The sequence below is a fragment of the Pipistrellus kuhlii genome, unplaced genomic scaffold (assembly GCF_014108245.1).
Source record: "Pipistrellus kuhlii isolate mPipKuh1 unplaced genomic scaffold, mPipKuh1.p scaffold_m20_p_1, whole genome shotgun sequence".
NCBI lineage: Eukaryota > Metazoa > Chordata > Mammalia > Chiroptera > Vespertilionidae > Pipistrellus > Pipistrellus kuhlii.
The window spans coordinates 130,429,630-130,442,241 of NW_023425404.1; the positions used below are offsets into that span (position 1 = coordinate 130,429,630).

The 12,612-nt window shown below is 46.7% G+C and overlaps 1 protein-coding gene across 6 annotated transcripts in view; it reads left to right on the forward strand.

The window, feature by feature from the left end:
• Positions 1-2,077: 2,077 nt before the first annotated feature.
• The window catches only part of LEF1 (lymphoid enhancer binding factor 1), a 117,266-nt gene continuing 106,731 nt past the window's right edge, over positions 2,078-12,612 (forward strand). For 4 of the 6 annotated variants that reach the window (XM_036409459.2, XM_036409449.2, XM_036409474.2 and 1 more), the window contains exons 1-3: positions 2,078-2,292; positions 4,785-4,851; positions 6,330-6,463. In XM_036409459.2, coding sequence (XP_036265352.1) covers positions 2,083-2,292; positions 4,785-4,851; positions 6,330-6,463 — 411 coding nt within the window. In that variant the 5' untranslated portion in view covers positions 2,078-2,082. Of the gene's footprint in view, positions 2,293-3,249; positions 3,646-4,784; positions 4,852-6,329; positions 6,464-12,612 lie in introns of those variants that run through there. The other 2 variants (XM_036409484.2, XM_036409493.2) reach the window with 2 other exon arrangements.

Consider the following 12,612-nt stretch of genomic DNA (forward strand, 5'->3'; position numbering starts at 1 on the left):
CGGGTTGTTTTTGCGTCCTCCTCAAGAGGTTCCCGCACATTGTGGCGTGTATCTCCGAAAATCCACGGAAGATCTGGCGTAACGCTCTAGGTGAGGCTGTCATGGAAGGGAGCGTGTTTAAAAAGCGATAATGCGGGTCCTCTTCTTTTTTTTCTTCTTTTTCTTTTTTTCTTCCTGGTCCTATTATTCTAGGTAAGTATGTGCTTCCTAAGCCCTTGGACATTATATTTAGGAGAGCCACAACTCTCTTCCTTGTCCTTCTTGTTTCCATTCTCTCTTATTACGGTTGAGCAATGTCTGTTATATTTCCCTTCTCCTCTGTCTCCGATTCCCGCCTCATCCGCTCGGCCAGAGCATCTATCAATGTGGTGTCGATCACAGCGGCGGCGGCTTCTCTTTCATCTTCCTCCCCTTGCAGGGCGGCGGGCGGGAGGGTTTGGGGGGGGGGGGGAGAAAGCGGGTAGGCGGAAAGGAGGTGGGGGTGAGGCTGGCAGAGGAGGGGGGGGTAGACGAGAGAAGAGATACTTAAGATGATGAAGTTAAACCACTCGGGCAGTTTCTTGTCAATTTCACGCGGGCAGAGCGTGCCTCTCAGTGGGTTATAAGAAGCACCGGGTCCCTCCTTCCCTCGCCAAATTGCCTGATCCTTCCCTCCAGGAGCGCGCGCGCGCGCGCGCGCACACACACACACACACACACACACACACACACACACACTCACACACATACACCCCCAAACTAGGACTGGTCCTACAGGCTCTGGGAAAAGGAAAGGGAAAAAAAAAAAAAAAGTCCTCAATCACCACCTCCAACTCGCGGTCCCCCTCCTCCCGCCCGCCCAGCGGGCAGCCAAGGAGAGCTGGAGGCGGGGGAAGAGGGGGAGGAGAAGCGACGCAAATGGGTAGCTTTTCAGCGCCGGCGAGGCGCGGGAGGAGGAGAGGCAGCGGGAGGCGCGGCCGCTCACCTGCGGGGCCGGGCGCGGGGGAGGGACCCGGGCCGCACGCACGCACTCGGGCCGGAGGGCCGGGACGCGCCGCAGCCTCGCACGCGGTCCAGCTCGGGGGGCTCCCCTCCCCTTGGCCGGGAGAGCCCGAGGGGCGCAGCTCCTTCCTTTGACAGAGCTGCCCCGAGGAGGCGTGGAGAGCGGCGAGCGAGACCGCCGGCGAGCCAGGCTGAGAAATTCGAGCCGGGAACAAAGAGGGGTCGGGCTCTGCGTGTGCGTGTGTGTGAGTGTCGGCTCCGGCTTCGGGCAGAAGTTTTTGGGTTCGAGAGGACCCCCCTGGGACTTCCCGGGACCCCGCCGTGCCCTCCGCCGCCGCCGACTCGCGGCACTCGGCGCACAAACTTTATTCTTGGCAAACTTCTTTCTTTCCCTCTTATCCTCCCCCTCCTCCTCCCCCTTCTCCTTCCTCCCTCCCTCCTCCTCCTCCTCCAGCAGATTAAACGCGCCTGGAGAAGGAACATTCAAGCCAAAGAGAAGGAAATTAGAAGCTCCAAAGCGGACATATCCAACCCGGCTGGCTCTTTATTATTTTTACTTTTTTTGAAACCCTCCAGGAAGTGGACATTTCGTTATTTTCTGATTCTTCTGGCACCTTCTCCGCTTAGGCAAACGGAGGAGCCTTTTTGTGCCCGGCTCTCCTCTTTTCTCGGAGGAAAACCAGCTCCCCATTCGGCGTCCGGGGAGCCAGAGTGGAGAGGTCTGCGCGGAGGCGCGCCCGTCGGACCCCGCTCCGCGCTTTGGAGAGCCGTGCCCGCTCCGGAGCCCGCGTCCTGGGCGCGCGTCCGCCGGGGGCGTGGGGCGGCCGCCCGGGCAGCCCAGCCTAGAGCGCCCGCCGCCCCCGGAGGCGCCAGCGGCGGCGGCCTCGCTGCCCGGGGCCCGTTCGACTCGGCGGAGCGGGAAGGCGCGGGCGGCCGCGGGACTGCGGGCCTCCGGCCCAGCGTTTGCCGGCCCCGCTTCCGCCCCACTCCCTTACCTCTAGCATCCTTCCAACCCCTCCTCCCCCCTGTCGTTGACCCACTCTCTTCCTGCTGTCGCCGCGGGTGCTCCCCCGGCAGAGCGGAGATTACCGAGCGGTCGGGATGCCCCAACTCTCCGGGGCCGGCGGCGGCGGGGGGGACCCGGAACTCTGCGCCACGGACGAGATGATCCCCTTCAAGGACGAGGGCGACCCCCAGAAGGAGAAGATCTTCGCCGAGATCAGTCACCCCGAGGAGGAAGGCGATTTAGCCGACATCAAGTCCTCCTTGGTCAACGAGTCCGAAATCATCCCGGCCGGCAACGGGCACGAGGTCAGTGGGCCGCCGCCCGCCCGGGCGTCCAGAGGTGTGGCGGGTCCCGGGGCGGCGCGGGGCGCCGGGGAGGCAGGTAGGGCGGGCGCCGGGAGACGGTCCCTCATGTCCCTCGTGCTCGCTGGGGCCTGGGTGAGCCCCCGGCCAGCCTTCCTCCTTTGTGTGTGTGTGTGTGTGTGTGTGTGTGTGTGTGTGTGTGAGTGCGCGCGCGTGTCGGGCGGGAGGCGGCGGTCCGTGCGGGGACACTTACTCCGGGTGGATGATCCGCTGGGGTTCGGTGGCCGAACCGCTGGTTTGCGGGAGGAGGAGCTGGCTTTGGGCAAGTTGGTTCGGCCTTCGGGCTCTTGGTTGGCGCGGAGAGGAGGGTGCGATGCTGCAAAGCGAGGATGTCTGAGCTCAGAGTTCTCAGTAGGACGGAAAGCTGAGCGCGCCCGCTATCTCGGTGCATCTCTCAGCACAAGTGCGTTAAACCGCCGAAGGCTCTGGCGGAGAGGAGCAGAGCCGCAGGCGGAGAGGAAGGGGAGGCGGGCGTGGGCCGGGGGCCTGGGACCGGGGGCCAGGGACTGGGGACCGGTGCTGGGGGGTGTGAGGGGGGTGGTGGCGGCCCAACTGCCGCGGAGTTGGGCTCGCGGAGCCTCCGGGGCGGGTGGCGGGGGCGGTGCGGGGCTGGGTCCTGTTGCCCCGAGCCCTGGGCGCGCGGAACCGAGCCGCACCCCTTGCAGTACCTCCCGAGACACCGGTTTTCTCCAACCCCCATCATCACTTAAAAAAACAAAAACCCAAGACGCTTCTCTTTGGGGTTCGTTTGGGCCCCCGATCAGGCCTTCAATCTACAACCGAAGACGGGCGAGTGAGAGTGGAGGTGCGGTGGAAGCCAGGGCGCCCGCCCGGGGACGGCAGTGGAGAGTGCTTTATCTATCAGAGATCTCTGGGCCTTCGCCGCCAGTAACCCGAGCAGAGTAAATAGAGCCACGTGGGTGCCTGCGGGAGAAAGCCCTGAGCTGGGACCCCGCGGAAGGGCTATTTCAGGCCAGCGCGAAAAGCTTCAGCTTTCAGGGGGGTGGGGTGGGCGGATGGACCCTGACACCCGACACCCCGCTGGCCACCCTGGTTCAACAGCTGGGAAACGCTTTGGAGGAAATCCGGTAGAAAAGTTCTGACACTCAGATGATTTCACCAACGATTTTTTCCCCTCCACAGAAACTTGGAGGTTATACCCTTTTCCCTTAAATGGCATCCTTCTGCCCCCAAAGAGAAAGCGTGTGGTTTTGGGGGCGGGGGCATGTTGGGGTTTTAAACACACGGGTTTAAGAACACCTCAGAGTTATTACCTTCTTTATCCCAATGGCAGGGGTGAGTACTCATGTTGAAGGCTGGGGGCTGAGGTCTGAGGAGAATATATAAGATATTCTTATTCTCTGAATCTTTCATCCCATTATGCCAATTTGAATGGGACCTCGTGGTGGAGGGGAGGGAGTTGGGGTGCTCCCACCCCCATTTAAGTGGTTTGTGACTGTGTATATATGGAGAGGGAAGAAGTCATTGGTGGGGGACACACATCCAAAGAACCAAATAACACCTAAAAACACTCAGGCTAAACTCTTATTGTAGGAGAGCCTCTGTTTCTTCCTACCCATTTTGCTGTCCGTCCTTTTTCCATAAATAAATTTGCCACCATTTCCCTTTTTTTTTTTCCTGCTGCATTTGAAGCCCAGAACCCAGGTTTTAGGGCTCTGTCAGTGTTTGTCTGGTGGTAAATGGGCATGGGGCAGTCCCAAGGAAGATGGTGAAGGGGGTGATACCACTGATTTGCACGTGGTTGAGCCGGGGTGGATGGTGGTTACCAGAACTGATATTAGCGGGGCTCCCTTTTAGATGTTTATAACCCGACTCTCAAGTCTTCCTTTCTTTAACCACAGAGCAGTTCACTTTTCTCTGGTAAGCTCGCACTCAGCCGCCATGGTAGGGGATATGGAGTGGAGCTCCTGCTGGCGCCAGCTTGGGACCACGGCCTTAAGCCCCCATCTGCGAGAGGTTGGCTTGCCTTTATTTAAAATGTCATTTTCAGCTGTGAAGTGACATTTCAGCGAGCTTTTAATCAGCTCTGATGGAAATCAACGGTGGTTGAAGAAGCTATCAAAACGATCAACCCCCATTAACTCACTTCTATCATATTAGGCATCCCAGCAGCCTTGATGCATTTTAGCAAACATCAGTCAGAACAGCGTTTGGATCTTTCCCACATTTACTACGTTGGTATTGTTTTTCCTCTGATTACTTACACTCTTTGTAGTCCTCCTCGGTAGATAATAATGATTCCGAAATATGTGTTGAAAAGAAAAAGATTTCCCAAAACTCAATCCTAGCCTCCACCTCTTAGATGGATAAAACAGGTGATTGAGTTGCGCCAGTGGAGATACACTTATGTCAGTGTTGTCACAAACTCTAAGGTGACTTTTCTTTCTTTTGGGGATGGGGATTCATGCTGTTAGGTGGCCAGACAAGCACAAACCTCGCAGGAACCCTACCATGACAAGGCCAGAGAACACCCAGATGACGGTAAGACCTAACTCTGCTTCTTTCAACTTTATCCTTTAGCAAGTGCAGTTTGTGAATGTGGGTATGTTTTGCTATTTTGAGTTGAAAAACAACAACAAAAAACAACAACCCGGGATCAGATGCGATAAGACTTTGCCCACTATTTTAACAAAATGGGAAAGAAAACCCAGGAAACTTAATGCTTACCTTTAAGGTATATTTATGGAATTTTAAAACTGCCTTTGAATGAGTTAGGGCACTTTGGATTTCATTTGGCTTCTAAATTCATTGTGGAAGAGGAAATAATGAGTTTGCCTCTTTTCTTCATTTTACCTAAAGTGGTAATTGGCTTAGACCTTTAGCAATTCCACCCCCCCCCCTGAATTTTTATAATGACAGTCTACACCAATTTATTTACCAACATGAATAGTTTCAAAAGGATTTTCATTTGTTAAATTGCTGTTTCTATTTACAGTGAGAAGGTAGGCAGAGAATGCATGGACTAAAAATATGGCTCAGTGAAGCAGAATCTAACTTGCAAAAATATAAAACTTTCATTTGTAAAATTAGGAACTATGCATATGAAACATGACAGTCAGGCTTCCTCCCTATATCTGATTCTTGCTCAAAATTTAAAAATTGTATATATTTTTTAGATTTGAGGAGAACTCCATGTGACTTTAAAAGAATTAAGGCATCTATAGTGTTTCCTTGTTGGACAGTCGGCTTTTCTGTTCTCCTTTAATTATTTACAATTGGCCTGACCAGAATGAAGTGTTTGTATGTATAATATGTCAACCCAGAGGAGAAGGGAAGAGAACTATAATATCAGGCTTCCTTCTGAGCTACAAAGTAGTTACGCAGATTAAAGGGAAGAAATGTATATACTGAACACATGCAAATTACTTTGGCAAAATGATGGAAGTGTAGCACATAAAATTAAGTCTCCTGGAGTTAATCCTTCATAAATTGGGTTGTTGTCCATATACTAGTTACAACTCCCTCCTTCCGTAAAACCTAGAAATTTTCTAGAAATCTGGAAGCACAGGTAGGATCTACAAGTTTGCCTATAAGATGGACTGTAACTTTAAGTGTATAAATGTATATGCGTGTGAATGGCTAAATGGCCTAATATATTTATATTGTAGCTTTAGATTTGTGTGTGTTCTTTCATGTGTTTCTATTTCTTAGTCCGGTTTGTTAGTATTAGAACAAATTAAGTTAGATGGATAACACTTATTTTTGTAAAAACACCCGTCAGTAATGGAAGTAAATTGAACCACATGTTTTTTAAAACATCTGGTTCACTGCTAATTTCATTTAAGAGAATAAATACTGTCAATCTAAAATAGAGCATAATAATTCAGTTACAATATTTTGTAAACAACTCTTATGTAAGGTCCCATTTGTCATAGAACTAGTTGATTTCTCAGATAAAAGACAGTGATATATAAAAAAGGAAGTCAGTGCATCATCAATTGTTCTTTGGATTCTCTCAGGAAAGCATCCAGACGGAGGCCTCTACAACAAGGGACCCTCCTACTCGAGTTATTCCGGGTACATAATGATGCCAAATATGAATAATGACCCATACATGTCCAATGGATCTCTCTCTCCACCCATTCCGAGAACAGTGAGTAACATGCTGATGTTACAAATTATTTTCAGAAGAGCACATGAATTTGTATTTTGGGGGGGAAAAAATGTTTTTGTGTGTGTGTGTTTTTTAAACACGTTAGAGATGCTTTCATTATATGTGACCAGTCATTGCTAAGACCTGTTATGAGGAATGGCTGCCTTAAAATTGTGCTAATTTTGATGTCTTGCATTTGGAATTTTAGCTTTTTATTGGTTAAGATTAATAAATAACATATTGCCAATTGTCATGAAATCAAGTGAAGTCAACAAACTTATAATTTTATGAGTAGTATTGTGTTTTCTGTGCTGATGAGAAGAAAAAAATTGATTTACTCTTTCAGTTAGCCACATGCTGTATCTATCCTGCCCTTAAGCTATGTAGAATCAGAACACTTTGGCTCATTGAAGCTGAATATTCGAAATCCTTAGCTTCTAAAACAGAGTCCTCTTTTTATTGTATTGCTAATGTTTCTTTTAAAATCAGCTGCACAAGCTATTTTTACTCCACTGTCCATTGTTGCAAATGTATAGCGCCATGAAGTAGTCCAGATCTGTACTTGACAGTGTTTCTCTGTGGCTGAGTAGGGGAAAGCTCCCTCATCTCTGTATTAAGAGAGCATGAAAAGGGTAACTTGTGTGAGGTGTGAACGTGAGATGTGCTGCTGATTGTGCTCCCCCTGTGGCCTGGGGATTGGTGTTTAGTGCTCCCTCACTGTATTTACCTTCATTCCCTCTCCTTCTCCCTCTCCCACCTAAAAGGGTATGAAAAGCATGTATGCCTGCGCCTTGGAGATTAGAGTTTCAGTCTACCTGTTTCTCCTCGGAGTGAGATCTTGATCATGAAAAGGCATCCTATGGTTTTTGCCTTATTAGCCCAGTTCTTCCACTAAGTGAAAAAAGTCAGTCACAGACATTTGGGGAAAGTACTGTCATTAATCCCTCAGTGAGCAGAATCTGGGGTCGAAAAGATTCACCAAAATTGCAGAGAGGAATGACTCAGGGTGAGGAGTATGAGTGTTTACTTTAGTTATCCTTGGCACCCAATTGTTGACATGATAGGTATGTGAAACAGAACTATTTTATGTGGGCACTGTGATTTAGAAGTTAGTGTCCTTCTTCTTCCATAGATTTCAAAAACACACTTGACCTTTCCAGTAGGGATTAAGATTTTTCTAATTTTTATATCTCGGCTAAAATTGTGACCTTGGGGATCTTGTGATGGTTGAAATAGCAATTTCACATTTTATTTTAAAAGGCTTTTTAAATATTTAATGATAGAGATTCCTGTGTGGTAAATAAGAATCTCCTACTACCTAAAAAGTGAATGAACATGTAAAAAACAAATACAGTTTAATATTTAGAGACCACTGCCAAATAAATGCCTCTCTAAGTTTTAAAATTTATAGGAGACTTTATATTTGTTGAACTGAACATGCAAACATATCAGCTATTCCTTTTATAGTTGGGATATTTTGTCTTGTTTGGTTTTTATGAAGGGGTGGGGAATATGATTTAGATAAGGAATAATTGAAGATTTCTGTTGAAATGCTTTTTGGAACAGCAAATAATTTTTCTCACAAATCTAGATTACAGTCTCCAACTTGTTAAACAATAGAAAATAGCCAACAAAACGATCATACTTTTCAGCCACACACAGTTAATGCTTAATAAGTATCAGTGGGATTTGTTCCATAGGTTAGCTACCTCTCCTTTCAAAATAATCTTTAAAGCCAATAAATATAAGGAAAAAAAATCTAATGGTATTTATAAATGATCCCTATTAATATTGAAAAGTAAGCTTCTCTTCCCCTTTCAATCAGAATTTTCTGCCTTCGCCATTTCTCTCCAGCTTTTGCTCTCCCCCTCCATATTAATCATTTTGAAATATTGAACAGAAAATGGACGGTATTTATTGTTAGTGTACACATTCAAATTTTGAGGTCAGTACCTCGAAGAGCCCTTCGTCGTTTAGGAAAGATTTGTGGCCAGAATAAGGGTTGGTTGGTGTGGTGTGGAAGAGAGGGGTATGGTCAGGAAGCAGTTACTTCACCCTGTTATCTGCTGCTTTGCTTTATTCTGTTATGTTTTAGGACACATCATTTTAGGCTCACTCTCTTGCAGATATTCCTGCAGTTTGCACAGTTCCAGAAGCTTTTCAGTTTTAACCACAAGGCTATGTCCATTTTTTGTTGTTGTTGTTGTTTAAGGTTCAACCGAAGTGAGTTGCAATCTTGGGTTTTTAATACCTACCAGCTGTTTTTAAGGTGTCTGAGACCCAGAACACTTCAACCGGAAGGCAGCCTCTCTCTTCACCCTTAACCACACTTCTGCCTCCTCGCTAACTCAGTCCTTAGCAGGGCGAGCTAGCCAGCGTTTGTGTAACTGACACCCACAGCCATAGGTTTTTACCTGGGGTGTCCAGGAGCAGGGTGACCATTTGGGTTTGGGCTTAAGGTGAGAGCAGCCCTTAGGCATCCCAGTGACTTGAATTTGCATTATAAACAGCTGCTTGTTTACTGCACTTTAAGCCTGCAGGTGTTAGAACTAGAAACACATCTGGGGGTGGGGGAAGGCCCAGAGGCCCCTTTTCCCACACAGAATCTTTCATTTGTAGTAACTGCAGGTAATCCAGAGAATAGCAGTTTAGGGCCACTGGCACGCAGAGATGTTTCTGCTGGTAGCTCATTCTAACAATTCTGCATGCTTTTCCTCTTTTTTTTCCCCGACAAACACTGACACCGTGTACGATTGCCGAGCTTTTACGTCTGACCTGAGTGTGGTATTATCTGCTCAGGAGAAGCACCTTCTCCAATCCAGCTTTTTTTTCCCCTTTTTTTTTCCTTCAAGAAGGAAAATGTTAATGGCTTAATTATATCCACCCAAAACTGGAATTCTTAGAGGTGTGTCTATACCACAAAGCTTACAAATGGGTGTCTCGCAACATTTCCAATAAGAATTCCTACTTCAGACAAAACGGACCTAAGGAGAAAGTACCTGCGCTGACAACGCATTTGGTGTCGGTGTGAGAGAAGCCTGTTAAATGTGTCCTAGCAAAGAGCCTGGCGAGTGTATTAAAAGCATCCCCCTTCTGCCCCCCAACCATTCTTTCTCTGAGCCTTCTTAATGAAAGTCCCTGTCGGCAAACGGTAAAGGTTAATATTAAAGGAAAAGCAGAATAGTTTGTTTCCTCCTCGGTGGGGACCCTGTGCTCCTGTGCCTGAGCACCGTGGGAGCCGCGCCCGGCTGGCCCTGCACACAGCGAAAGTTCCCATTGGCCCAGAGGGCTGCGGTTATTCGGCTGAGGTGTCAGGCTTCCATTTGTCCCTCTCACAGCCCAAATGTTTAACACCTTTGAAGAGAAACATCTCATTTCTCCTCAGCTGCCAGGGGAGGGAGAAGCAGCCTGCTTAGTGCAGGAAACGACAAATGCTGCAGCTGGGTTCTACCAACCACAGCACCTGGCCAGCCGGGCTGCTGGCTGCTGGCTGCATGCGTGCTTCTTTGTGATCTTCCTGAGGATAGGCTGTCAGGTGGGAAACGAAGACGTTTGCACTTCATCTTTCTTATTTCTATTATTAGACGACATTGCTATTAAAATGTTTCAGGGGTTTTCTTTTTCTTTTTTTTTTTTTCTTCCTTACTTAAAGCAGCTCATTAGGCTTTGAGTTCTAGTGTGTGGTTTTCACTTTCAGGGAATCAACATTTGGACTTCTGATGGGCAGAATTATACCTTTTGTATCTTTGTTGTAATCTCCTCCCATGTTTGTATTTGCTTACCAACAGCTACAATTTGATTCTTTTTTTTTTTTTTTTAATATATTTTATTGATTTTTCACAGAGAGGAAGAGAGAGATAGTTAGAAACATTGATGAGAGAGAATCATCTATCAGCTGCCTCTTGCACACCCCCTACTGGGGATGTGCCCGCAACCAGGGTACATGCCGTTGCCCGGAATTGAACCTGGGACCTTTCAGTCCACAGGCCGACGCTCTATCCACTGAGCCAAACCAGTCCTGGCTGATTCTTTTTTTTTTTTTTTTAATCTATCATTGCTGACATCTGAAATTAAGGAACCCAGATGGATATGTCTAATCAGTAAGCTTATACTTAAATCGCTGTACATCACATTCCTGTGCAGCTTTGAAAACAATCACAGAAATAATAATTAATTCAAGGGTAGAAGAGACCATGGCTTGTGTTCTGAGCAAGATTTTTAAGGCAGTGTGTCTTTTAATTCAGTGCAAGGAGCTACTTTGTGTGATTTACTGACAAATTACTTCAAATTTTCTAATCTAAGTTGTACCCTTTTTGAAGCTAAGTGTAGTAAATTTCCCTCTACCTCAAACGCAGGAGACGTCAGCTTTTAGGAAGCACATTCTATCCCAGATCTGCATGTGGATGTCAGAAGAAAGCATGGGAAAATTCCATAGAGCCCTCAGACTCTTCTGTTGGGTTCATTCTCAATTGTTCTGCTACAAAGTTGGGAAAGGATCACAATGAGAATAACTGGGCACTGTTGTTGTCCCCTGTTCAGATAGCTTAGGTCTCTTATGACAGGCAGTTTACGTATTCCAGTGCCCAGGCAGCCATACCACAAGGTCCTTCAGGAGCTGGTGTTCTTGCATGACTGGTACCACAGGTGCATGGCCATTATGCAGATGTGGTGTTTTTTTTTTAATGATCCTAGATATTTCTTGTTCGTGAAAACTTGAGAACAACCCAGTTTCACTAAGACAAGGCCACTGAGCCAACCTACAGAAAATCTTGCTCTTTGAAGTAACCCTCTCCCATCTCCCAAGCCGGCTCTGGACTTGCTCTCATCGACCCCATTGTTTTCACCCAGTTGCTCTCTCTTGTGGACAAAGACTCCTGTGTGACTTAACAGCACAGAGATAGGGCCTCCCAAGTGGGTCTGTCTGGACTTGAACTTGTAGCCTCACAAGTGTTCTTCTATAATATCAACTGAGAAAAATTTGCAGCTTTTTAAATCTCTCTCCCCTCTTTAAAACTAATCCTATTAGTTCTTTAGACAGAAATGTTTTTGGTTTATGTGATGGGGATTTTATAAAAGCAATTGTATCATTCCATTCTTCTCTGACTCCTTTTGTTTTTCATGTGAGTATTCTAGTTATATGATGAGAACTTTATTAAAAAAAAACTGGTTTGATTTTGAGGTAAATGTGGAATTTAAGGGCATAATATGCCAGCAGTGTCTGTGGGCCAGCAGAAAAGCACGTCTGTTTTATTTCTGGGCAGAGCAGAGCTCAGCGTTACATAGGTGCTGCCGTCGTGGGAATAAGGCTTGGAAAAAGAGGATATTCATGTAACACTTGCATCTTTAAAGTTATTACCTACGTGGTTAGGCCAAAAATACTATGGCATCTAGAGACTTAGTATGGCTTTGTACTGTCCCCACAGGTCTCACTCATTGGATCTTAGTTAAATAATTAAAAAATATGTCTTAGATTCATGATCACCTTTTACATATTAATTGTGACCTTATGAAGTCACAATCTAGGAACTGTAGGCTCTGCTATAAGCCCTTAAGTCATTTTAGGCAAATAAATGATTCAGTCTCTAAGATTTAGAGGCATAAAGTCAGGAAGTGACCAAAAGACCAACAACAAAGACCTGGGGGTAAAGTTTGAAATGCACCAAAGGGGGGAGATTGGGAGTTGAACACTAACAGTGAACAGGGATTGCTAACTCCAGAGATTTTGATAGTGTAGCTAATCTAGCCTGGGCTATTTATAGACTAATAACAGAGGAATATAGTCTCTGTAAAGCCATATATTTGCACACAATACCCCTTGTATCTAAATTTATAAACCTGCTGTAGTTATCTACCTGCTACATATAGACTACTTGCAAAGCTCACTGAGGCATGGTACTCACCTGCCTCCCCTGTGCAGTGGGAAATTTGCAAGGGCATTGCAGAGCCAACAAGAGTTTTGGTTATCTGTCTCCTGTCTCCCATCTGAGAAATATAACTGTCAGAGATGCAGCATCACAGAAGGTCTAGAAATGTATCTTATTTTTTGCAGCTAATGTGGGGCAAGTCAACTCTGAAAAACATTTGATTATTAACAGTTGTTTCTAGCTATGCCCACAAATAATGTATTGTTAATGTTATGTTCACTTTAA